General features: G+C 42.9%; 1 protein-coding gene and 2 long non-coding RNA genes across 4 annotated transcripts in view; 1 reads left to right on the top strand and 2 right to left on the bottom strand.

The window, feature by feature from the left end:
* bach2b (BTB and CNC homology 1, basic leucine zipper transcription factor 2b) overlaps positions 1-24254 on the top strand; it is a 96430-nt gene extending 72176 nt beyond the window's left edge. For both annotated transcript variants that reach the window (XM_046060830.1, XM_046060829.1), the window contains exons 3-5: positions 7189-8691; positions 16864-17070; positions 18213-24254. In XM_046060830.1, coding sequence (XP_045916786.1) covers positions 7189-8691; positions 16864-17070; positions 18213-18713 — 2211 coding nt within the window. In that variant the 3' untranslated portion in view covers positions 18714-24254. The remainder of the gene's footprint in view (positions 1-7188; positions 8692-16863; positions 17071-18212) is intronic.
* Positions 14029-16254, bottom strand: LOC123977837. Its single transcript, XR_006826773.1, has 2 exons — positions 16197-16254; positions 14029-15713 (listed from the first exon to the last, which is right to left on the bottom strand). It is a non-coding gene; the product is annotated as an uncharacterized LOC123977837 (long non-coding RNA).
* LOC123977836 lies at positions 16267-22459 on the bottom strand. Its single transcript, XR_006826772.1, has 5 exons — positions 22355-22459; positions 17697-17922; positions 17463-17527; positions 17169-17347; positions 16267-17046 (listed from the first exon to the last, which is right to left on the bottom strand). It is a non-coding gene; the product is annotated as an uncharacterized LOC123977836 (long non-coding RNA).
* Positions 24255-24692: the final 438 nt, after the last annotated feature.

The raw sequence follows: 24692 nt of genomic DNA, 5'->3' as shown, positions 1-24692 counted from the left end.
AGTTCTGGCACATATATGTTTTGACAAATTCAATGGTTTGATGTTTGTTTGGTCAGAATCAACCCGCCCAAACACAATCTTCTTGTTGCTTAAACAGCGTGGAGGTGGGGTCATGCCCTCCCTAATGCCTGACCTGTACAGTAAGCTGGACTGGGAGAGGATTAGTACGTACACTATCTGATTTAATCCACTGTCGGGGTGGGGTGGGGGGCACCGAGGATGACACTTTCCTTACATTTCCAATTCTCTCGCCATTAACATGAAAATGTATTCACTACACCTATTTTCAATGTTAACACTGATTCTAGTGTGCACTCAACCTTACCACAGACAGATTCACTATCTTTACTGAACTATTGGTCAATTTAAAGGCAAGGCATGTTGATTTGTATAACACATTTCAACAACAAGCCAATTCAAAGTGCTTTACCTAAGACATAAAAGGGCAATATAAAAAAGACATATAAATTTTTTAAGAGTTAATAAAAACAGGTTAATTTACCCGGTAGACCTATTTGTCACGGTTTTGTAGAATCTTCATAAGTTATGTAATGGGTTTTCAAAAAATCAGGCTTTTCCCCTTGTTTTGCATTTTTGATTTCCCATGTCTCACACCAGTCAAACCTGATCCTCTTTATCATACGATAACAATTTCCTAAAAGACTATATCAGTGTTTTTTCAAGTATAATTTGTGCATTCTTTACATTTTTTTCTGAGCATTTTCCAAAGCAATCTGTACCATACTCTTACATTGTAATATGTTTGTCCTTCCCTCCAGCAGCCATTGATTTCAGTTCAGTTAATGCCACAGCTTGCAGATACTTGAAATATAGAGATGGATGGGTAATCTATCACAGGCAACATGTCTGAGAGTACAGCACACAACAGTAATCAAACTTTTAGTAGCAACAAAAGCACACATGATGTACACTGCGATTTGATAATATGAAGGAAGTTTTCAGTCTTCTTTATACCAGACAGAAATGAGTCGGGGAAAACAGCTGCAAGAAATCAAAAAATCTTAAAGTGAACAGGCAAACATTTTCTAAATCACAGTACTTTTCTAAGGTGATGCAAATAGCTTGTCATATCAGATTTGACCTGCTTTTTAGCAGGGTAGTGAGCATCCATTTCTTAGTGTAATGTATGTCTAATGCAAGCTGTAGGACAGATAGACGCTGTCTGATAGATTAGTAAGTTACCGCATGTCTGCTCAAGCCGTCTTTATAAAAGACTTTACTTTGGCCTGAGAGCTTTTCTGTTCTGCAGCAGATCTTTGTCTCCATCTCCTCCAGCATAACAGCTAAACCCATGATGGCATCATGCAGTGTTACACAGAAACAGTGCCTGTTACATTTCCATAAGAGCTACTGTGACTCAGGCCCCTTATTGTTTGTCTGCAATCACATAGGTTAATTTCAGGTTACTCAGCAGATCTGATGTCAAAGCGCCTGCTGCTCCCTCCAATAGAGCTGTATTTTCTCTTGCGTGGGGAAGCACTTTATTGTCATGCCATGCCATGTCCTCATTAGCATGCATGACATGCAGGAATTCACTGACGCACATTTCCATAAATTAGCCCTCTCTTCTACGGAGGCGAAAGGCCGATGTAAGAGAGAAGCACTGAGTGGGGGGAGAGAGAGTGGTTTAGGGAGGACAGGAGAGGGGAGGGTGGTGGTGTAGTATTGCTCAGCCTGTTTATGAAAGGATATTTGGCAGCCTTCCTAAAAATGTCATGTGAATTATCCGGGTCTGTGATTGGCCACTGCCTGTAATTTCCTGCCCTGTAATGGTACTGCCCAGTCGCTCCAGACGCAGAGCAGGGCTGTGTTAGCCTAAAATGGCACCACTATGTCATGTTGATGATTTTACTCATACACTAAGTGCTGCTATCATCTGAAATACTTCAAATGCCGTGCCAGTCAGCTAATGACCAGGAAACACTCTGTGTATCCTCCCTGTCCTCCGCTTCTTCCTTTAACAGTTTGTTTCCTATGCTGAGACCATCTCCTTTCCTCTCTCATTTTCCTCTGAGCTCTGTCCATCCTTCTTTAGTGTTTACCCCCTCCCTCCCTCCCTCCATCCTGTGTCACTCCCTTAACGCTTTCCTTCATTAGGCTGCTGTGCTGGTTGTAACAGTGGAGTAATCACATATGGTACAGGGCACACATAAAGATGCGCTCCCGCAGGCAGCAGCTGCTGATGCTAGCTGAAAATAGATCCCTGGTACGCTCAGCACTTTTCCTCCAGCAGCTTTACTGTTTATCAGCACTGGATGGAGCCGGCCCAGCGCCCAGACTCATTCAACCTACCAATGCCTCATCATTACAGTCGACACGGCTTGATCTACGGAAGCTTACTGTGTGTGTGTATGTGTGGTCATGAAGAGAGTTATTTGAGTATACACGTGCTCGGGTTGCTAGAGGGTTTGTGTTTTGTTCTTTTTTTGTGTGCTGTGTATGTAAATAGAATCTTAATATTTATGTCAATCCTCAACACACATTCATATCATATAAAGTGCACTGGATCTAAAACAATATACTTGGACTAGAAAGTGCATTTCCTGAAGAAAGTGTGTGTCCAAACTGGAAGCTGTTGCTACAGCAGCAATTTTTCAAATCTTTTAGTGTAACCTACATGTGAGATTACGTGTTCAGAATCCCCATCTGTACAATGTTGCTCATGGAATATTATATTAAAATACATATGGCTATGGGGGGAAATGATTTGACCATATCAGTCAATTCTGCTTTATCCAAGAACACAGTGCACAAATATTGTTTTGCCACGCCCCAGGGTTCATGAGTTATTGGCCAAAACGTAAACACAATAACTGACCACATGGAGGCACTATAGGTACCATGTTTTAATATGTTAAGTATTTACACATGGGGCAGCTTTGTATGAAGTATGAAGAAATTTCAGTTTCAAACACTGACACAACATAGACTTCAAAAAATTATATAGAGTAAGTTAGAGCATCCACTAATTAGAAGGTCACCACACTCACCACTACAGTCTGCATGTCAAATTGCTCCAGACGTATGAATGTAAACATGAAGTACATTTATCTGACGCTTTTATCCAAAGCTACTTACAATTGTTATGCATGTCAGAGGTTGCACACCTCTGGAGCAACTAGAGTTAACTAGGAGTTAAGTGTCTTGCTCAGGGACACAATGGTGGATGTCTCACAGTGGGAATCGAACCCAGGTCTCCCACACCAAAGGCAAGCATCTTATCTATGCGCCATCACCCAGAAACTTCCAACCAAACATGGAAGCGGATCATTACCAGGGCTTAACCACAAGTGTTTGTCTAAAATTAAACTTTTAGGTCAGAAATTTGAAAATTGTTAATGGCAGAGGTCTTGCAGATAGAGAAGAAAGAGAGAATTTAAAAAACATATTTGTAGCACCTGGGTTCAAACTCAAAACCTTTGGATCTAAAACGTTCCAACTCAGTTCACATAAACTGCCATTATACATTTTAATACATTTTACTATTATATAAAATGATATGGATGTTTGTTGCACATAACGTGTAATCTAGTGGCTTACTGCCAAATTGTGTGCAGAGCCTCAGTGTGGCATGGGAAACTATTGGCCCGTATTTTGTGTTCATCAGACAGACCTTTGTGATATAAGATGTATGATGTCACTTCCTTTGTATGAGTACAAGACTTTCCTTTATAACTTTAGCATTTTGTGAGTAGTAAAATTATTTTAATACATTACATACCCATCTGTTAAGCCATACCACAGCCTAAGCTGTAAACATAATTGTTTTCCTCAAAATCATGAAATATGCGAATATACTCCATTCTGCACGAGACTTTGCACGTAAAATCATTTGATAATCCAAAAATGTGCAAGCTATTACAGAACAACTTCTTGTAGATTAGGGTCAAAACAGGAAGCGATGTCATATCTCCATCTAGGTCTGTCCAATAAAAAAGAAAACCTTGGCTAAGTATGTTACCTTGCCCAGTTATATGGCTGAGTGCAAAATTCTCAGCCAAACGAGTTTTTGTTGCAAAATCATGAAATTTGCTAAAATTATTTTTCCAAAAGTTTTTCTGAATTAAGTGTTTTTTCAATCTCTGTGCTGCTCCCCACCTGCGACTTGCGTCAAGCCCTTGGGACTGCAGGTCTAACTTGCATCGACTCTACGGTCTTGGACCCCGTTGATACCTGTTTGCAAGTCTAGTATTCATATGGGTGGTGATGGTGCAATGGATAAGACATGCCTTTGGTGTGAGAGACTCAGGTTCAATCCCCCACTGTGACACATCCACCATTGTGTCCCTGAGCAAGACACTTAACCCCTTGTTGCTCCAGAGGTGTGTGACCTCTGACATGTATAGCAATTGTAAGTTGCTTTGGATAAAAGCGTCAGCTAAAATAAATAAATGTAATATCTTTTCTTTGCTGCGGAACATGGTCTCTTGCCAGGAGCAGGTGGTTGGGATGGTGATGGGGCTGTACCTTCACCGTGATTGACAAGTCTTCGGGCAGCTCTACTTCTTTGTCCTCTCATGTTGGACTGAAGGCAGACTGGACACTATATATATAATATTAGAACACACAACGGGTCGGGGCTACAGTAGCTGGTTAGCATGCTCATTTTAGTAGATGTCTCTGCAACACAATAAATAGACATCTTTGACTTGACGTCAGACCTGTTCACATTTTGTTGGTCATGTTAGTTAATTTTTTGAATGTTTTAAACTAGAATTTTAGCTAAATCTTACACATCGTAATTTTAAATTGGCAACGTGATTTGGAAGACAAAAGACCAGTCAGCAGCCTGAAGGGGATATCATCATACAATTGTAGTGACAAAGAGTGTGAGATTCAGATTCAGTGGATTCATTATTGCAGCTTAGTTAAGTACAGACATGTATATGTGTGTGTGTAAGTCCATGTAGTGCGGTGAATGTGCTGTGCTCATCAGTAGAGTGGATAGTCCAGTCAAAGCCTCTTCCCTCCCCCAATCCGTCACACTCAGACACACACACTCCCACCAACCCACTTACTCTAGCACACACATTCACACAGACCACCATCCCCCCTCACAGATATGGAGTCAGCAGCTTCCTTTTAACAATGACTGTTGGACTGTCTGAGCCTTTCTCAAACCTCCCCCTACACCCTCTCCCTACCCACCTCCAGTTCAGTTGCACGTCCACGTGGAGGGTCAGCCACATTAAGTGCTATTCTAAACCAATTAGCAGGGAGTGGAAGCGGGTTATTAACCCTCCAACAGCGAGTCTGCACTGATGCTGACTTACTCACCCAAGTGCAACGCTGTGTCTGTCATGAAACTCGCTCTGTAAAAATGTGTGTTCCATGGGACTACCCGTAGAAACGTAAACTGCTCAAACTAAGGCCCCGTCCACACTACTCCGTTTTAGTTTACAAACGGAGAATTAAATCGAATGCGATCTCCGTCTCACCAGTGTTTTAGCTGCATATCAGAGTTGATCTCCGTCTACAACAAAACGACTGAAAACGCACATCAAGTGGTCGTTCAGGTACACTGGTCATGTGTGTGGCGGTGTAAACATGAAGCAGATGGTCTATTATGTAGTTACAGAAGATTTGGTGAAAGAATAAAGTAATGCAGAGGAAGAGCCACACCAGATTTTTTTTTTTGCATGGATTGACAATGAGCTCGGACTGAATGTAACACGGGGGTTAAAAGCGACTGTGGCGGTGGACAGACTGGGAGTCGTCGCAAAGTGAACTGCAACATGCACAGAACAAGAGTAGGTTATAAGTGTTATTTGCACAGGACGAAATATTTTAAGAAAAATACCAAATCAAAAACTCATCGTGTTTCTGCTTTGCATGACTTATAAGACCCAATCAGAGAGCCAAACGTCCTCCATTTTTGCCCGCCTGCACTAAAGCGCTACCTGGAGTTTTAAAACGAAAAACGGGGTCAGCAGCATTTTCAAACTTCTCCGTTTTAAGTCTACATTTTTGCCGTTTTGTCTGGACGGGAGGTGCAAACGTAGCAAAAGATCTCCATTTTGAAACAAAGATGTAGTAGTTTGGATGGGGCCTGAGATAGACATTTAATACTGCCATGCAGACATTAACAACTTTACATTGTACATTGTACTGAGGATAAATAAAGGATAAATAACCCCTTCTCTATTCTAGAGAACGGTAGATGTGTTCATTTAATTGTAAAGTGTTTGCAGACTGTTGTAAAAACCAAGCAGCTTCTAACCATCAGAGTGAAAAATGAGGAGATCTTTATAACCAAATCTTTACAATCATCTTCCAACAACTGGTGGATCAGGGCAACAGCTGCTGCCTTCAAGAAAATTGATTGATTTTAGCTTTAAAAAGTGTAAATGTATTATTGTTCTTTTTGAGAGAGCTAGCACTGCACTGCACTGATCGTGTTTGTCACCAGAGAATGAACTAGGATAAAGCTGCAGGGAGTGGGTGCTAGAGTGTGAGTAAAGCGATGACGCGCAACCTAGTGTGAACCTCACGCTGATCTCCAAACAGCAGACAAGCCTTGTATTAAAGCCGGCTCCTCTGGCTCCTTTCTCTCATCTGTGTGCTCAGAGACTACAGCAGCAGGGCGACTGGACTTCTGCAGGCTCAGGAGTTAACCTAATTATCTGGCATTAAGTCTAAATGGAAGGCTTCCCTCTATCATCCTGTGCCACATGGCCACAACGGGGATAAACCGTAGTCTTACAAACCATTAGGTTTTACAGGCAGTTGACCTGGAGATGCAGGGTACTGCCACAGAAAGGGAGGCTGTGGGGCCGTGCCCTGATCGGAGCACTTACAGTTCAGAGCACTGCTAGACACGTTTATGTCAGTGAAGGCAAAAAGGGTAAGCAAAGCAGTTTTTGACTGAAGGTCCCAGGTCATATATATTTGATATGACCACAGAGCAGACAGTGGTGGACTGCTGGAATGTCCCATAGGTTGTTATTATGAACATGAAGCTGGACACACAAACTGCCACCATCCCCAGAGCACCAGTTCTTATTTACTGCTCTATAGAATGTTCAGTGCTGACCCGATAGATTAACTGGTACTTTACAGTGTTTGTTTGTGGTCGTTTGAGCTGTCGGGTTGTCTCACCACACTCCAAGTCCTCCGAACAATGACTGTGCTGATGGTAATGCTGGCAATTTCCCTGTCTTTTTGCAGGTCACTGCCAGGGGATTCGCCCCATTGTTGCAGTTTGCCTACACCGCTAAGCTGTTACTCAGCAGAGAAAACATCCAGGAGGTTATGCGCTGTGCCGAATTCCTGCGCATGCACAACCTGGAGGACTCCTGCTTTCGCTTCCTGGAAGCTCAGCTGCGCAGGGAGGAGGACGGCTTGCTGCGCTGCCACAAGGTGGCCGCAGAGTCGAACAACTCAGAGGATGAGAGCATGCAGTCAGAGGTAGAAAGACCCACCTCCCCCAGGGCACGGCGGTGTGCTGACGCCCTCACCTCCTCTCGACATCCTGATGGTGACAGGCTAACCATGGCTATGCCTAGTAACTTCACAGATGGCCAGCTGGACTTTGATCGGCATGGAGCGTCAGACCTGCCACGATGCCCCAAGTACAGGAAATACCAGTGGGCTTGCAACAAGCACAATAATGACACCTCCTCACACACCAGTACCTCAGGTTTTCCAAGCACATTAAAGGAGAGCAGCGTTAGCGGGGCAGTGCGGGGTCAGGGTAGGCTGCCTTTGGCACAGATTAAAGTTGAACCGCAGGCAGAAGAAGAGGCCATCTCATTGTGCCTGTCAGGGGACGAGCAGGACATCAGGGATAAGGACAGTGTGACAGCCATGGAGATGGATAACCCCATATCTGTGGAGAGAACCAAGTCCCCATCCTGCTTCAGAGCCTTCTTCAAGAAAGGGGTGGACTTCCCCAGTCTGCCCAACACATCACAGCAGCTATTCGCCAACAGACTTGTCTGTCCCCAGGACAAAGGAAACTCTCAGGGAGATCATAAAAAAGACTTCAGCCCTTTCGCTGGGGAGTTGGGTCTGTCTGTTACATCCCCAAAGGCTGTGGACGGTTTCCCTGAAGGGTTGTCCCTCAAGTCCGCTTCTTGCGATGGGGTCTGCAAACAGGAAGTTGAGATAGACCGCCGTAGTGTCATATTTTCCTCAGGGGCCTGCAACCACCTGGGAACCCCAGCTCATTCCTACCCTGGTGGGAACTCTTTGGAGATGGAGCTCACAGAGCACATACCAAAGGGCATGTGGGCTGGAGCCAGCAAGTCCCTGCCCACCTCCCAGACCTATTCTCCCAGCACCACCTCCTCTGAGCCCCCAATCCTGTGCCGCCCACGGCCCAACACCAGCTGCCCAGTGCCAATCAAAGTGTGCCCACGCTCGCCGCCTTGTGAGACACGCACCAGGACTTCCAGCTCCTGCTCTTCATACTCCTATGCGGAGGACGGCAGCGGAGGCTCTCCCTGCAGCCTGCCCCAGTTTGAGTTCTCCTCCTCGCCATGCTCCAATGTGGCACGCTGCCCCAATGTGGACCAGCAGGAGCAAAGTGTGGGAGGGGATTCCCTTTTTAACCAGGTGCGGCCTAAGATCAAATGTGAGCAGTCCTACGCCACCAACTCTAGTGACGAATCAGGCTCCTTCTCAGAGGGAGACAGCGAGTCCTGCCACGTACAGGAGCAAGGGCCAGAGGTGAGTGTAAAACATCACACACTCAATTCCACCACACCATGGCAAATTATATCACAGTGGCCTGCTCTCCAGGTCTGCATTAGCAGTCATTAAATCATCATGTAATTGAAGCAGCAGTGTTCAGTACAAGATTTACTGCACCGCCAAAGGGCACAGATGTGCTTTGATATTATTAATCTGCTTTATGCACTGCTGGAGATCTGTGTAATGAGTCTGAATATGTGAGCCCAAATGCACCAGGAGGCGGTGATGCTGGTTGATCATCTTAGCTGTAAGTAGAGAGTGTGTGTTTGTGTGTGTGTGTGTGTGTGTGTATGTGTGTGTGTGTGTGTGTGTGCGTGTGTATGTGTGTGTGATGCACTACATGTGATTGAAGGGTCAGGATTGTCCCAGGGTAGAACTGCCCTCTGAAGTGGCTCCCTCTGGCTCTGTCTATCTCCCTGCCAATGCCAGCATGCTTAACTAGCTCATTTTATCCCAGGAGAAACACTGACATCTACAATCCACCTCTATAGATATGCATATGCTAATTCTCAGTATAGCCAAGCCAACTTCTGGCATTTCTGATTGATTGACAGTTAGCTGTGAGGCAGTGATGCGTCGCAAAGGGTTACAACCCATTGATTACAGCGGTAATGTACTACTGCCAAAGTAAAGTTTTAATGGTGCTGCGTTTGCAGTGAGTTGAACGTGAATGGGTGAGAGGTTCAGCACATTCTCATGACGGGACTGTAGCGCCGCTCAACAGTGCTGACAAGGATGAATAGCCTATCCTCTAATCATCCTCCCCTAATCCATCTGGGCACACGTCATCCAAGCTGCAGACTAGACGACTGTTGTTGTTTACCGGGTAAAGATCAGTGAGGGACCCTCTAATTCACAGATGGAGCACAGCACAGGTTTAATAACATCAGAATTAGCAGATTTCCCACCTGAGGGAAAGACAATAAAATCAATTCACAAAGTATAGCGTTGCGTCTTTGAGGCGCTGCTGTTTACTCACTCTAATGATTAAAAACTCAGGGCTTTCACTGACACATGCTGTTGCTGTCAGATGAAAACTTTGTAGCTCCTCAGTGTGTCACAAATGCTGTTGGGAGCTTAGAAAATGAGCTCTCTTTTTGCCCTGGTTGGGATTTGAAATGCTATATAAATAAATTGTACAGCACTATGATCACTAAGAAGGATTTCACATGACATTGGCATTATCATATGTCTTTCTCTGGACTTTGACATCATATGCGGGCTACCTTTTGGCTACCAGGCCTTGTTGAATCTTGTGATATTACATTCGGTGATGTTTGCTTGAATGGTAGGCAGAATTATTTTTGATGAGCTTGGTGGAGAGGGCTGCTCTAAGTGCGCAGAAGGAGTAGAAAGGGAGAGTGGTGCGTTGCCATGGTGATCAGATTCCCGGAGAAAGTCGGTGTGTTGCAGGGGTTGGAGCTACATGGCAGGATTGTGTGTGTTTTCCATGGAAAGAATTCAGTTCCACTGCACAAACAGAGCTGCAAGATAAAGAGGCTCAGCTGTAATGTGTAATTATTCCCTTCATAGTGTGGCACACAACACCCATTGCCATCAGATTTATAGGCCTATGAAGGCCCTGCTGAATGTGCAGCTGTAAGTTATGTGGGATGGATTTACAGCACTGAGCGATCAAATGGGAGCCCAAAAATGACTAGCAGACATTTCAGCTCCCCTTGTCATTTCTTTGTGGGGGTATGTACTGTGTGTATGTATGTGTCAGCCATTGTAAGTGCTCCATTACTCCACACAATATCCTCTGTCAAATCTCTTACGCTCAGTTATCTGCCAGCTTTCCACTCACTATCACTGGCTGTTGATAAGATTGTTGATGAATGAATGTTTCCTAGAAACGTTTCCTGTTCTACAGTTTATAGTGGAGGTCACAGAGAGGTACTTACAAAATGAAGCTCAGTGTTAGGTTTCTCCCCCTCGGTCTATATGAGGTGAAGAAATGCTACCTCATGCTTCCTGGGCCACTGGTTTAAGTGCAGACACAGGGAGAAGGCTGGTCTCGCTGTGTCTGCAGAGCAAATGGCAGAAGGGTTTGGTAAAAATAGCAGCAGCCTGGCACTGTGGACTGGACACAATGAATCCAGATGAGGAAGGAAGTTGTTAAAGTGCTGGCCAGTCTGACCAAAGCCTAGTCAATCATGATAGCCAAAGTCACTTGAGGTCTCTGGGCAGCTCCTGCTCTGTGGTTATGCACTGTTGCATTCATTTGAGCCACATCTGTGTAAAGAACCATCAGCAGCTTCAGCACAGGTTCACCTTAAAAGAGAGACTAACCAAGTTAAGAACATTGACACAGTCTTCACTTAAACATGTACAGTTGACCAAGTTTGAGCCATGTGTGGCTCTGTGAGGGGTTTTTGATGTATTTTCCCACTCACAGTAAATTGGTCTTACTTACTATGTCAGCAGTAATTATACTGTTACAGTGGAAGTTGACTTTCCTCCGCATTGATGGAATTAATTCTAATTATATTGCACTTCAAAGAAAATCATGTATAGTGTGAAGGGGAATTAGAAATTTTGAAACTCCAATGTTTCGACAGAAAAAATAAGGGAGGAGGGAAATTTAAAACAAGAAATTAGAAAGGAAAGGAAAGTGAGTGAATAACTCCAAATTGAGGACTATAACTACTTAATATGATGTATCACTTTACTTGAGTTGTTGAGGCACAAGAAGAGTAACAAATGATTCAATAATTAGTCATTAATAGTTCTATGGTGCTCAGCAGCTGGTTCAGAGTTAATCAGAGACTGAGAATGGCTATTGTTGTTGACTCTTTATTACTTGCTAATGTGTTTTATCACTACCCTAGAATTGCCACAAAATAGAGAATAAAGACATTAAATGTATTCTTGCTCAATTCATTGCACTGAGGAATTTTCTCACTGCAACCTTACTTGGTTTGTTATAACCAGCAGCTAATGGTGGCTAATGTCAGGAAACTTTACTGTAGTTGTTGTGTTGTCATGTTTTAGCATTCACCATTATCCCATAATTCCAAATGAAAATAAAAATATAAAAGTTGAAATTTTAATCCATTAGCAACAAAACACAGTTATTCCTTCAAAACACTGGATGACCAGTATGGTGGCTAATGTTAGCTAAACTCAAGATAACTATTGTGTGTAACTGACCTTACTGTGTCAGTTGAATGACTCCTCAGCCTCCTCTCTTTAGCTAAAGTTACTGAGGCTTTTTTGCAATGGCTCCCCAGCAGAACCACATGACAGGTCTCATGTCAGTGAGGAGATCAGAGCGTGCAATTACACAGCTGATGTTGTATAGGCTGCCACAATCCCACCTGGACTGGACAGCGCTGAAGGAGAATTTGAGTGCTGAGACCTTGCCACTGCAACCACCAGCATCTCAGCTGAGAATGCATCGTGCTGCTCTGCACAGCACGGTTTGTACCTCGGTCTGTCTGCTTCCCTCAGTGTCTCTCAGAGCTCCAGCTCCTGGTTGCAGTGTAGGCGTTGAGCTCGTTCTAGCGTATTGTCTGGCCACAGTGGTGCAAATATTGATCGCAGGGTGAGTGGGAGGAATGAGGAAGTAGTCCTAACACATCAGCACATTGTTTGTTTTTTATCAGGCGAAACATGAAAACGAACGAACATGTGACAGGAAGTGCACAGATCTTAATATCAGTTTTGCTACCCTTGCACAATGCCAGGGAACCTTTGCTCTACTCCAGATATGATGTGGCTGTGGTCTGAGTCCGAATTGCCATTCATAAAACAGCTGTGGAGCTGTTTACTTGTTACAGCACACATAAGATGTCAGATGCAATCCTAGTGACTGGCGCATTTTGTAAGTGATGGTACCCTTTCAACCCATGGGCACTTTGTGTAATTTATTAAAGCAACATGACAACATGTCTCTTTGGGAAAACAGTATTTTTGAAATTATGTATTGGAAGACAAACACATGCTACAGTGCATGCAGTGTAGCATTGGAGTAGATTTGGATCCTGTAGCTGGAAAAATGAACTTGTTTGCACACTGTGTGATATATGGACGGAAACTTATTGAATGTTCACATTAGGGGAATGTTTGCTCATTCATTTCTCTCTTAAATCTATATTTAACAAGGGCGATAAAGATAAAACATTTACTTATGGTTACACAGGGAGCTTTATTTGGAGTATGCAGAGGGAGACTTGTTCAAATTGAGCAAGAAGGGAGCTGTTTACCCAAGCATTTTACTTTGAAATCCATATTTTATGCATGTGCAAAAAGCTATAGTAACAAGGTAATGAGATACAGTGCCTCTTCATTACCCCCCAAATCACCCCTGGAGTATATGAGGCATCTCTCTGGAGTGCTGAGTAGAGCAGGATGAAGGACCAGGAGATATTTTAGTGCTCTTATTTGTCAAAGAGAAGAGGAGATCGGGAAGCTGCTAGAGTTGAGTTACAGCAAACTGTGCATGGGCCCACGGGGCCAGCTGGGGCACAGAGGCGACTCTATTCCTCTATAGGGCCTTACATCCTGTGGAAGCGCTGGGTCCAGCTACCTAAAAGTGGTCATTTGCGAGATTCTTGTTGTGTTTATTTTGGCTACGTTGTTGCAGTTTGGAGGCCAGCGCTGTGGTGTTTTTGCAGTCAAATTCTCAGAAATAACTTCAAAACAATCAAACAGTGTGTCAGTACTGCAAGTTTTGTTTGTTGGTGTTGTTTTCTGAATTTTCTGTTCATTTTTCTTAGTTAAACTGTGTTTACTCCAAACAAACTGCGTTTTCCATGGAAATATCTACATGACACTGAATGCCTCTTACATAAATAAAGCTTTTTATGAACCTAGTACATACAGGTTGATATTATTCATGATTACATAATTCAGCAAGAGAGCAACAAAACAGTAGTTTATCTGAAAATGTTGCAGATTATTGCTAACCCCTGGGACAGAACAGCTACTAGTAAACCTCCCAGCATAATCGTCTTTAAGATCTTACACATACGTGTGTGTGTGGGGGGGGGGCTGCTTTATAATCCCATTTACAAGCATGTGAAATGTAACAGGGTTAATTACAGAGAAGCATGAAAGAAAATGCACAGAATTGTAAATCTCAACTTGCAAGATAAGATCTTAAGTTTGGATTAGATACTATTACGCAGACCTGGATCCGCGGTGTGAGGCAGCAATCATTTCAGAAAATTGTTTCAGCTTTAAAGTGAATGTTAAAGCATCGGAGCAGGTAAAGAGGGGTCACTGTGCTCTACGCTCACCTGCAGGGTTGGGTTAGATCATTTTGCCAGCATGCACATAGAATTTACCCAAATGATGTCATTTTAAAGCAACATTTTATGACAAAGTTTATTTGCTTTCTTTCCGTGAGTGAGATGAGAAGAGTCTGTCATGTCTTTGTGTTAAATACAGAGCTGAAGTCAGGACGAAACAGTTTAACCATCCACTCAGTGCTTTTGTGCAGTGCCTCCAGCTACAGTGAGGGTTACCTGATATAGCCAGTGTGCACAGATTTAGGTTTGGTTGATGACACCAAACCTGGTGACTTCACTGTGACAAAAAAGCTTTGCTGCTGCTTTCCCCCACCTTATGGCTTCCCATATAGGCATGTGGAAGAGCAGGGGGGTCCCAGAACAGAGCCGTACTGCCAAACATAACTACTGCAGATCCATAAAAGTCTCTGTGGCTAAAGTGGTCACTGAATTCTCAACCTGAGCTGTTCAACAGGTGAAAATGATCAATTCACCCCATTTTTCACTTAAATGGTATTTTGAGCCTTATTTTGAGACTTTGAAATATCTATGATCCTTTAACAGTGCACGGTGTCAGGACTGAAGCCCAGCATAGTCCTGATAACAGATGAGCCCTACTTTCCACTCTGTACCCCATTTGCAGCATAATGATCCAGAGAGAGAGGGACTGAGGGCAGGGAGGAGGAATGAAGAGAATTGAGAAAGAATTGTAAATCCAGAACAGTTGGGTGTGAATTTATGACCGCCACTGAAGAGTACTCTGTCATCCCAGCCTCGCTGCTGAACTGGTTTTTGTGGCTAAATTTAGCCGCCCCCTGCGTACCAGTGACTGATAGATGAGGGGGAGAAAGAAACCCTCACAAGGTTTCAGCGTCTCCTCCCCCCTTGTTTTTCTAGCCTGGTTCGACCAAACATCCTTTCAGATCCTGTGGCGGGAAAGCTCACACTTCTGTCACCACTGTGCACTATGGTGCGCAAATGTAATCACAAACAGAGTCATCTTATCCACTGCTTTAGATGAAGCTGGCAGCTCGTACTGATGTTTTATAGCTTTAACCGCGCCTCTCTTTGAGGCTAGAGTTGTCATGCCCTGGCAAAGTAGCTAGAGCCAGTATGGCCTTGAAAGCTTGGGCCATTATTTATTCATGTGTCTGCATGCAGATGTCGAGCTGAGATGAGAAATAGGGCTCCTGGCGGCTCAGAGGGCTGCACTGCTAATGACAAATCTCAAGCCATTTTGTCTCTCAGGGATAGATTGATCTACACTTGATCTTCAGTGAGGAATAATTTCAGTTCTTTTAGGCACCTTGCTTTATCCCCCTGAGTGCAGCGCTTACACCAGGTGACAATTCCGCCCCTGCTGTGTACTGTCTGGTGGAGAAACGGCGTTGAGCCGCCTCTGCTGCAGCCTATGCCTGCAGTCATCTGAGCAGTTCAGGGTCTCCAGGGAGCATCGGGCCCGCTCAAGCAGCCAGGCACAGTGGGAGTGTGGAGTCGCATCATTGCTCCTCTTTCTCCTCTCGTCCTCCTTTGTTTGACTTTGCTCTTTCTGCAGAGGCAGCCACAAGGAGGGAATGGGAAAGGGAGAGGAGAAAGAGAGCTGCAGCTCCTCTCATCTCTGCCAAGCTCTCCAGCTGTCTTCCCCTGGCTCTTTGTTACGCCTCCACTGCTTCACTCGCTGCCTAAAGCTACAGCTCCCTGGTGCAAACAGATACGCTGGGGTGGATCTGCCTGTGATGTGCTTATCATAAGGTTTGCCATCACCTGAGGGAGAGAGGCTGACTTATTGTTGCTCTCTAAACTGAGAAAAAGAGAATAAACACATACAACCTTGATATGCCGTCATGTCAGTAAGAAATACCACACGGCTTTCTGATTTTGGTTTGCACTGCCAAATCACTGCTGCATTTATTCCACTAATTCTTTTGTTCTGCCGCCCCGAGAAAACTGCCGCTAGTTGCCTGTGCAGATATTCATGCCCCCACAAATCACCTGACACTGATTTGGATCAGGCTGACAATTCAATGCCCCCCTCAATCTGTCATACTGGCACCTTTCCAGGTGCTAACTAACAGATGGAGACGGACTCTTTTCTTGCATCACCTTTTCCCCTCTGCTTGAATGTGCTACATGTTAAATATGAGGCGGAGAGCTGAAGGCTCACCAAGTCCTGCTCTGTGAGGCCTGTGGAGCAGTGCTCTTTTGCCATCTTGTGGCAAAATGTAGTAATTGTAGACACCTACTCACCTGGTAAATTCTCTCTTATCTACCTGGTAAATTTAGCCACAATCTTTCATTAATCTCCCTCCTAAAATGTAAATTCAGAAAGCAGACACAAGTTAGACATGTTTTTGTCATTGTTTGTTTTGAAATTGAGATGTGAATCGTGCAGCTCCACAGTATACAGGCCAATGTGTGCCACCAAAACAAATACAGACTTCTGAAGTGTTACTAAATCTACTCTTCTGGCTTATTTGTACAGTCACTTCATTATACTATCAATTGATTTTGGTCCCAATATGTAGTGTTCATAACAAGACACAACATTCTTTGAAAAAGAACAATCCAGTAATTCTGTCCTCTAGAAACATCTGTGAGCTTGTCTTGTACTCCATGTCGCCAAGGTTCATGGCTGGTATGTTCACCCCTCAGATACATAAATAAGACCCATGAAGAAGCAAGTCTGATCACCACAGATGGTGGAAATCCAGGTATCATATACTGTGTGTGGGAGTCAGTGGTGAGCGAAATGAGCCGTTATGCTGCTGGTGTAGTCCGCTATTATAGACTGAAGCAACGACGGATGAGAGGAGACTCTATCTACACCCTCTAGAGTCCGTACAAAAGAAAGATGAACTTCTGTCCACCTTTATAATGCTCATTACAATGTCTGGGCTTTTCTGTCCTTTTCCAGGTGAAGCTGCCTTTCCCCGTAGATCAAATCACAAATCTTCCACGGAACGACTTCCAAATGTTGGTGAAAATGCACAAACTGACCTCGGAACAGCTCGAGTTCATCCACGATGTGAGGCGGCGGAGCAAGAACCGCATTGCAGCGCAGCGCTGCCGCAAGAGGAAGCTTGACTGCATCCTGAACCTGGAGTGTGAGATCAGAAAACTGGTGAGTCGACTGTTTCCACTAGTACTAACTGTCACAACCTGTCATCTGCCCACCCTCCTCTCTTCTTCAGACACTTTGCTATCAAGAATAACAGTTACTTGAACAACGGAAATGATGACGTGGTGAAATGCCTGTGTCAGATGGCCTGGCATTGTTTAGAGCAGCCCCATTCTATCAGCTTTCACACCAGCAGCGTGTCCTCATCTCGCCATGCTGAGTGGGTGGAGCAGTGTGTGGGTTGGTGAAGCTCTGGTCCACTCTGTAGGCAGCTGTTTTTCTGTGGTGGGTGTGAAACTGAAAGTCTTTGATTTGTTGTGTCAGCTTTCGGAAATGTTACAGCAGGTCCCACGATAGTAAAAACAACAAAGCTCTTATTGGAAACCTTTACTTACAACTACATACGATGCAGCTCAAAGGACTTCCGGTCGGGCCTGCTCCAGTAAGAGTAGAAAATGTTCTGTATGGCATATGAAAGGGACATTACAGGATAAGTTCAGATGTTTCCAAGTCTGTTTTAAAACAATTGTCAGGTGCCCATAAGAACACTGAAACAGGTGTAATTATTTCTCCTGTTCATACTGGCCTTTGAAAGATCCCACTGTAAGTGATGGGGGACAAAGCCACACCTTTAAAGGTACAGAGTGGGATTCCTGCTACATGCGCCAAGCCTCCTCCTCCCTCTCAGCCAGGCTGCTCTCTAAGCGATCCTGCTCCTCTGCTGTTTTCTGATCCCGCGGAGAGCTGATCTTTATTAAAACCTCATGAAATAGTCTTTTTATGTGCTCCTGGATTGGCAGGGCGTCGCTTCTTCTGCAACAATGAAGTTAAAGGACCATCGTCTTGTGTGATGACCTGTGGGGGAGGTTTTTTTTAATTATATATATTTATATCTATTTAGAAATATCTGTATCTCTTTGTGTGCTGTACACAGGGCTCAGCTGGAAATCTCTGCAACACAATACACAGAAGTCTTTGACATGACGTCAGACCTGTTACTACTTCACATTCTGCTGATCATGTTCATTTTTTTTATGTTTTAAACTAAAATTCTGGCCATATCTTACACATTGTATCTTTAAGGTGAGTCATATTCTGTATGTGTGTGTGTGTGTGTGTGTGTGTGTGTGTGTGTGCATGTGCAGGTGTGTGAGAAGGAGAAGTTGCTGACAGAGAGGAACCAGCTGAAGGCGTGTATGGGTGAGCTGTGGGAGAACTTCTCCTGCCTGTCGCAGGAGGTGTGCAGGGACGTCCAGCTGAGCCCCGAGCAGGTCCAGTCTTTACACCACTACTGCCCCGTGCTGCGGCCCGCCAACTCCACTTCCAGCAACAACGCCGCCCACGAGCCCAAGCGCCCCCCCAGCCCCGCCACCGACACCACCACCAGCATCGACCTCACCACCCACTCGGGCTCTGCCACGCCGGAGCCCAGCTTCCATGGGTCGCCCGGCCCCTCAGAGAGCGAGCCCGACTCGGCCGTCAGAAATGGGGCGGACAGAGATATGGACGGCCAAGACGCCAGTTTGTACACAAAGTCAGGGCTTTCCATGGAGCAATCCAACCAGACGGTGACGGTCGATTTTTGCCAGGAAATGACCGACAAATGTACAACTGACGAGCAGCCAAGGAAGGACTGTACTAAGTAGTGGTGGTTCTCTGTGTTGTTGTTTTTGATGGGTTTTTTTATTATTTAATTTTACTCTTGTGACAAACCCTCTCTCTGGGTTGTTGAGACGGTCAGCCTCCGCCAGTGTTCACTGAAAACAAGCTTTGTTTGTATTTATGTTTTTTGTGCTGTTTTTTAATTGTTCGTTTTGAACGGTTGACACTAAAGTTGTCTTAACAGCAGCAATACTGTTCTCCAGGTAGTCTCCTCTTACCATGACAGAGTGGGAACTTCTCACCAAACCCTTACAATGGTGCTATACTCGCCCCGGCAGCAACCTTTACAGTGGAGACTCTGTTCTTCATGCGCCACACATCACAACTCAAAGTTGAACCTCATCGGACCTAAACAGCAGCTCTCTTTGTCTCTCTGTGTACCAACAATATCTCTGTTCCTGCCTTTCTCTTTCACATTTGCTCTTCCCACTCTGTCTCTCTCAATCTTCTCTACCTCTTTCTGTCTCACTGTCTCTCTCTCTCTCTCTCTGTCTGTCTGTGGTTCTTCTTCTTCTATATCTCAGTGGCCCTTTTTGTCACAGCAATTAAAACTCAGGAAAAAAAAAATCCTCTGAATGTTCAACCTAATTCATGAAAAATAAGGATACAGCTTCTCTACACGAGGAAGTTACAATGCAGTTAGACTGTAAAATGTTCATATGCAAAAATGTCTTCAAGCGTCTCGCATTTGTATTTCTGTACAGGAGAAGTTTGTACAGGCTGTAACTGAAAAACATTCCTCCTTTGCCTTCCTCAGCACTGAATTGAAAGGAAAAAAAGGTTTTCGCAGGCGGTCAAATGGCTATTTTTATTTCCCACTCATCAGCAATACCATTGTATTTGGATGTTGTAATGGTGACTTTCAAGTGCTTGTTTGGCAGAAATGTATATAGTATGGAGCATGATGACTGTAACAGTGATTTTGTACAGGTAGAGGCTTAGACGTTTCGTTTTCACCGGGGTTGTATTGTACCTTTTTGCTAAGGGAAAATCTTTGCTTTGCTGTTTCCTGTCCTGCCTAACGAATACTCTCCGTCATGGTGGGTGTTCTTATACTCAGGAAATCAGCTCAACACACATGTAGACACACACATACAGTACATACAGACACGTGTGTCAACACACACACACACAAACATAAAAGTTTGAGCCCCATGCATGTATAAAAGTAGACTTTCAAGCCGTGTTTGTTAACACGTGGCTCAGGCCAGCTCCTCTCCACTTTTGACTCCTCTTTAAATGTGAAAAAAAGAGTTCTACGATGTGTTTTTATGGAGGAAATCTCATTTCTTATCAGTATTTAAAGATGCTACATGTGTGCGCTCTCGCAGACATGCTTTGGGTTTATTCAGTGTTGCCGTTTAATGTTTGGAGAGAGCAAAAAGCACAGCCAACATCTAAGTGAAAGATTCTTTCATTTTTCAAATTGAAATTAATAAAATAAACAACTATTGACAAAAAAAGGAAAAACATGACTTAAATCAGGCACTTTGTTCACTCAGAGCCAATAAGCACTTCAATTAGAGTCTTTAAAATCTGAGACTGGAGCACTTAAATTGGGAGTAAGCATTTTGTTGATATGAATATACAATTAAAATATCTCTATGAAGAAGACATATCTGAAACCTAAACCCAAAAGGAAGTTAATGTTTTAGTATAAGATTGTTCACACCTTATATTTGTATTTCTTTAGGAATTGAATAAGCTAATTCAGAATTCATTTGACGTGAAAACAGTGTATGTGTTGTCCAAATGATTAAGTAACAATCATATAAGATAGTTAACACGTTTGCCCTAATTGTGCATTTGTTTGAACATCCAACTTTGTGATGTGCATGCATGCTGCCTATAGCTATAAGCCTAGTTAGTTTGTCTAGCTTCTGTTCTCCTCATAAATTCTCTCTGTAGCAGTCTGCTTTTAAAATGATAGTTTTTAAAAATTTCTATGTATAAACAAGCTGAATCATCTCAACCCTCACTAGAGGCAGGCTTTATGTACAAGCAGGGCCGTACTCTAGCACGAAGGCTGAATTCAATTGGAATGTGAAGCTTTATTCCTTGTTCTTTAAAGCCCCAGTCCAAAATGGCCCTCCCTGTTAGTCACATCCATGCTAGCCACTGTTCCACGAGCTTCTGTGGTCTCTCTTATAGCATTTCTTCCATGGTCTTTCTGAAGAAGAGAAATGTGTTCCTGAAGTTTGCTATTCTTCGTGATTTTAAAAAAGCTGAATAACAATGTTTTTGTTAGCGCGCAAACTACAGCTTCTGTGAAGTTTAACCAACCAAAATACGTCATTGTAACTGTTGGTTTCTCTCCTACCCATGGTATCTACCCCCCTCTGTAGTCTGCTGTCTGTAAAACACAGTTCGGCCTTGCTTACAGCCGTGTCTAAGCTAGCTTCAGACCACTCGACTGGCCTCTCCTGTGGAGCTGGTGACGTTCACCTGTGAAGGTGTTGGGCTTGTGGAAAATGGTGTTTGTTAAATGCTGCTTAAATTTGCTTTCCTTATCTATGCTCATGTGAACCACAGAGCATACTGGTGATCTTGGTGATGTTGTAGGGCTGGATTTTTAGTAATTTATGTTATTACAAATGTCGGTATAATTTAGAATGAGGAACACAAACCCCAAACTTCTGGTTTCACTCTGTTTTTTGATATATATTTTCATTTGAGAAAAGACAACTGTTGTGGTCAGTGTCTAAACACAGAAATGGTGTTTTTTGAGGTGTTGACACATTAATAGCCTACAGACTGGAGAATCATATCAAAAGTATTATTCAAGTCAGCAATTCAAATAAAAACCTCTAAATACTTTCTATTTCCTTCTATTTTGGGGTTTAAAACCTGAGTTGGAGTAGGTAAGTGGTGTAGTACATACACATTTAACTTAGACCGGATAGTAAACTCCATATAGCCATTTCTAGCAGGTCAAATGCGGATGCTACTAAACTAGCTTAGAGATTGGCCACCCGTGACACTCTTTTTTATCTAAAATGTGTGTATTACGTGGGTTCCATGTGTTTTACAGTACTCACACTGTACAGAGGCTGAGGCACAGCCTGAGTGAAGAGCAGTAGTGGTTCAGCCCTTTTTCCTGTTTGTGCTCTTTTCATTCATACGCAGATTAACTGAAGCAAAGGAGTATTTACCAATTTACCATCTGGAGACATTACTGAAGCTTCTTTTCTGCAAACATTATGCAACTCATTTTCTCTTTGTGTACTTTTTAATTAGCTTGATCTTAAATTGAGGAAGCCCAGTGTTGCATTGCAGAGCACCAACTGTGACTATGTTTTTCTGTTTGGAGAAAATGACGTTCATGACGTTTGTGTTGTATCAAAGCTATTGTGACAAAGGCCCCTGGGTGTCTCTTCCGATATGCTAATAATACTACAATGATCACATTCTTGTTTTTGCATAGCAGAATTTCTCTTATACCTACTGAATGTTGAGAATTCAACTTAACAAACCCTTAGATTCCCATAGCGCTAAGATAACGAGATGGTAAAACAAACAGCGGCCCCATGAAGCACACTCTCCTGTTAGAAAAGCTTTTTGTCCAGACCTCTAAGCCCTTGAGTCTTGCTGCCTTGCTGCATGCAAAAATAAAATTCTCACTTACCTGTTGTTGCATCTACTCATACAGATAGTTTTGGTTGTATTTGTCCAGGGTTTGGGATATCTATCTCTGCCTATACTCTCAACACAATGGAAGCATTTTGTTTGTGTAACTGTCGTTACTGAAAAATGCCTTTTTGAAAAATTCATTCTATTGACCTGCATTCTGTTGGGGTGGTGGCAGACATCTAAAAGAATCTCAAAGCTTTGGCAAATAATACCAAAACTTTGTGCATGGCTAGAGACCAGTGCAGGTAGTGAGAAAATATATTTTTTCTCATTTGGGTGGACCAGCCCTTAGTGTCTCAGGGTGCCAAGCATTTGAACCTGCTCTCTATTTCGTTCTGATGTAGACATTTTTCTTTCTTTTTTTTGACTTTCTTTGTTTAAGAGTTAAATAAAACGTCCCTTAAATTTTTTTGTTAATATTACTTAAAGCTGCATTAATTGACTTTTTTGGCCACTTGTGGGGAAAAGAATGAGCTGTAAACACATCAATGACATATTATCACCATAGAAAGTTTTTAAAAGCTAACAGTTTCGCAACAGTTGCCTGCTTACATGTCAAGAAGACAGAGGGTAACATTGGCGTTCATTTGGAATGGTGTTTGTGTTCACTTTAGGAACGTAACTCCACAAACTCCTGAGAAGAATATCTGGTTCTTTAGCTGCTAACTGCTCCATCACGTTCACCAGCAGCAGCTGGTTGTGTATTTCTGCTGTTTGGTGCTGGAAGCGCACTATGACTGAAGTTTGCTTTTGCTAAAAACAGCTGCCAGAGTCAACTGATTCATGGTTCATATAAAAATATTGATTACTGCAGCTTTAAAATGATTGTGACATTAATAATTCTATGCATAGAAATCACCTAAAACACATTTGATCCTTAGATATGAGGAATAGGTTACTGCAGGCTAAACACTCTTTTGGTTATGGTCATTACAGCAGATTGATTAAAGTGAACAATTGCTGTTGAATTGAATTGAATGCTTATACATTTTGCTGTGTATTTGTCTTGTTTATCAAACATTTTTTGTTTCTGCTTCTCTGAAACAAACACTGGCTTTTCAACTCCAAAGTTTGCTCTAAAGAATATGAACAAAAACATGCCTTTCTCACAGACTGCTCAACTTTATTGAAAAGAAATCTGGTATCCTAGTTAAATGCGCAGGCTGAGATCATCGAGAAAAATAGAAAATTTTAAAATGTTTACAAATGTTTGATCAATTTTTGCCATGTAAAAATTGTTCTGTCCAATTTGACTGGTTCTTGGTGTTGTTTAAAGAGACAAAGAAGAGTTTCCTCACCTTGTCTTCAATCCAACTTTTGGGATGGGTCAGCATTACGTGGATACAAGTGCACCTCCGATATTTGCCTTAGAACTTGCAGAGGCCATAGTTCACATTCAAGTGAAGTGAGTGTATGTATGCAGGGGCCTGGGCCCCCATCCCCGAGTCACCAGTGCGGACTTTCTCACACTTATCTACCTGTGAAATCCTTCATACCTCTCATAACTGGTCAATGACTGTATCAGCAAACTGCATCAGGTGTTTTTTCTACATGCTTTTTACACAGATTATATGGATTATTGTATTAGTAGATTTTGGTGCATCATTTTTAATGTAATAGCTCTTAAGCTTGTAGTTCAAGTTGTTGTTTTTTTCTTTAATTTTTCTAGATGACTGTTTTGTGTTAATATTGTCATTTTGAAATAGCTGTTATTTGCTTATTCTCTACTAAGAGTTCTTAACTTTATAATTTTGAAATGCTACATGACCCTAATTAATTAAAATGACTTAATAACCATTGTAAATACGGTATTGTGCAAACCCCATTTTCATTCATTTCAATTGCTAGTGTTCAATAAATGACTTTTTTGTCTAGACACCTCTTTTCTCTTTATGAAATAAAGAAACATGCATATCATGTTTTGTGTTTTGTGGAGGTTTTTGCGAAAACATGACAAAATGTTGGTCAGTTTTAAAGCTGCATCCATCTGTTTGGCCACACGGGGGCAGCAGAACAAGCTGCAAACACAACACTGACATACAACTTCATGAACTTAGTAGTAAGTTAAGGTGGTGAACGTGTTAACACAGAGTTGCCTAACCCATCCAACAGACACAGAGCAACATCAGCATTCATTTGGAGTTGTGTTTCTCATTTCTAAGGTCCAGTAATGACTAAAAAGGACAGAAATCATTTTAACGGAATGAGAAGTCTATAGTAATAATGGATATTAGTTTAGTCAGGAAAAATCCTGTAGAAATTGACTTTTGACCCAGGTGGAAGGGCCATGTGGTGATCACTCATCAGCCAGTTATATATGTATATGTATAGGG

Source organism: Micropterus dolomieu, linkage group LG10, assembly GCF_021292245.1.
Source record: "Micropterus dolomieu isolate WLL.071019.BEF.003 ecotype Adirondacks linkage group LG10, ASM2129224v1, whole genome shotgun sequence".
Taxonomy (NCBI): Eukaryota; Metazoa; Chordata; class Actinopteri; order Centrarchiformes; family Centrarchidae; genus Micropterus; species Micropterus dolomieu.
The sequence above is the reverse complement of the archived record's forward strand: the minus strand, read 5'-3'. Positions and strand labels throughout refer to the sequence as shown.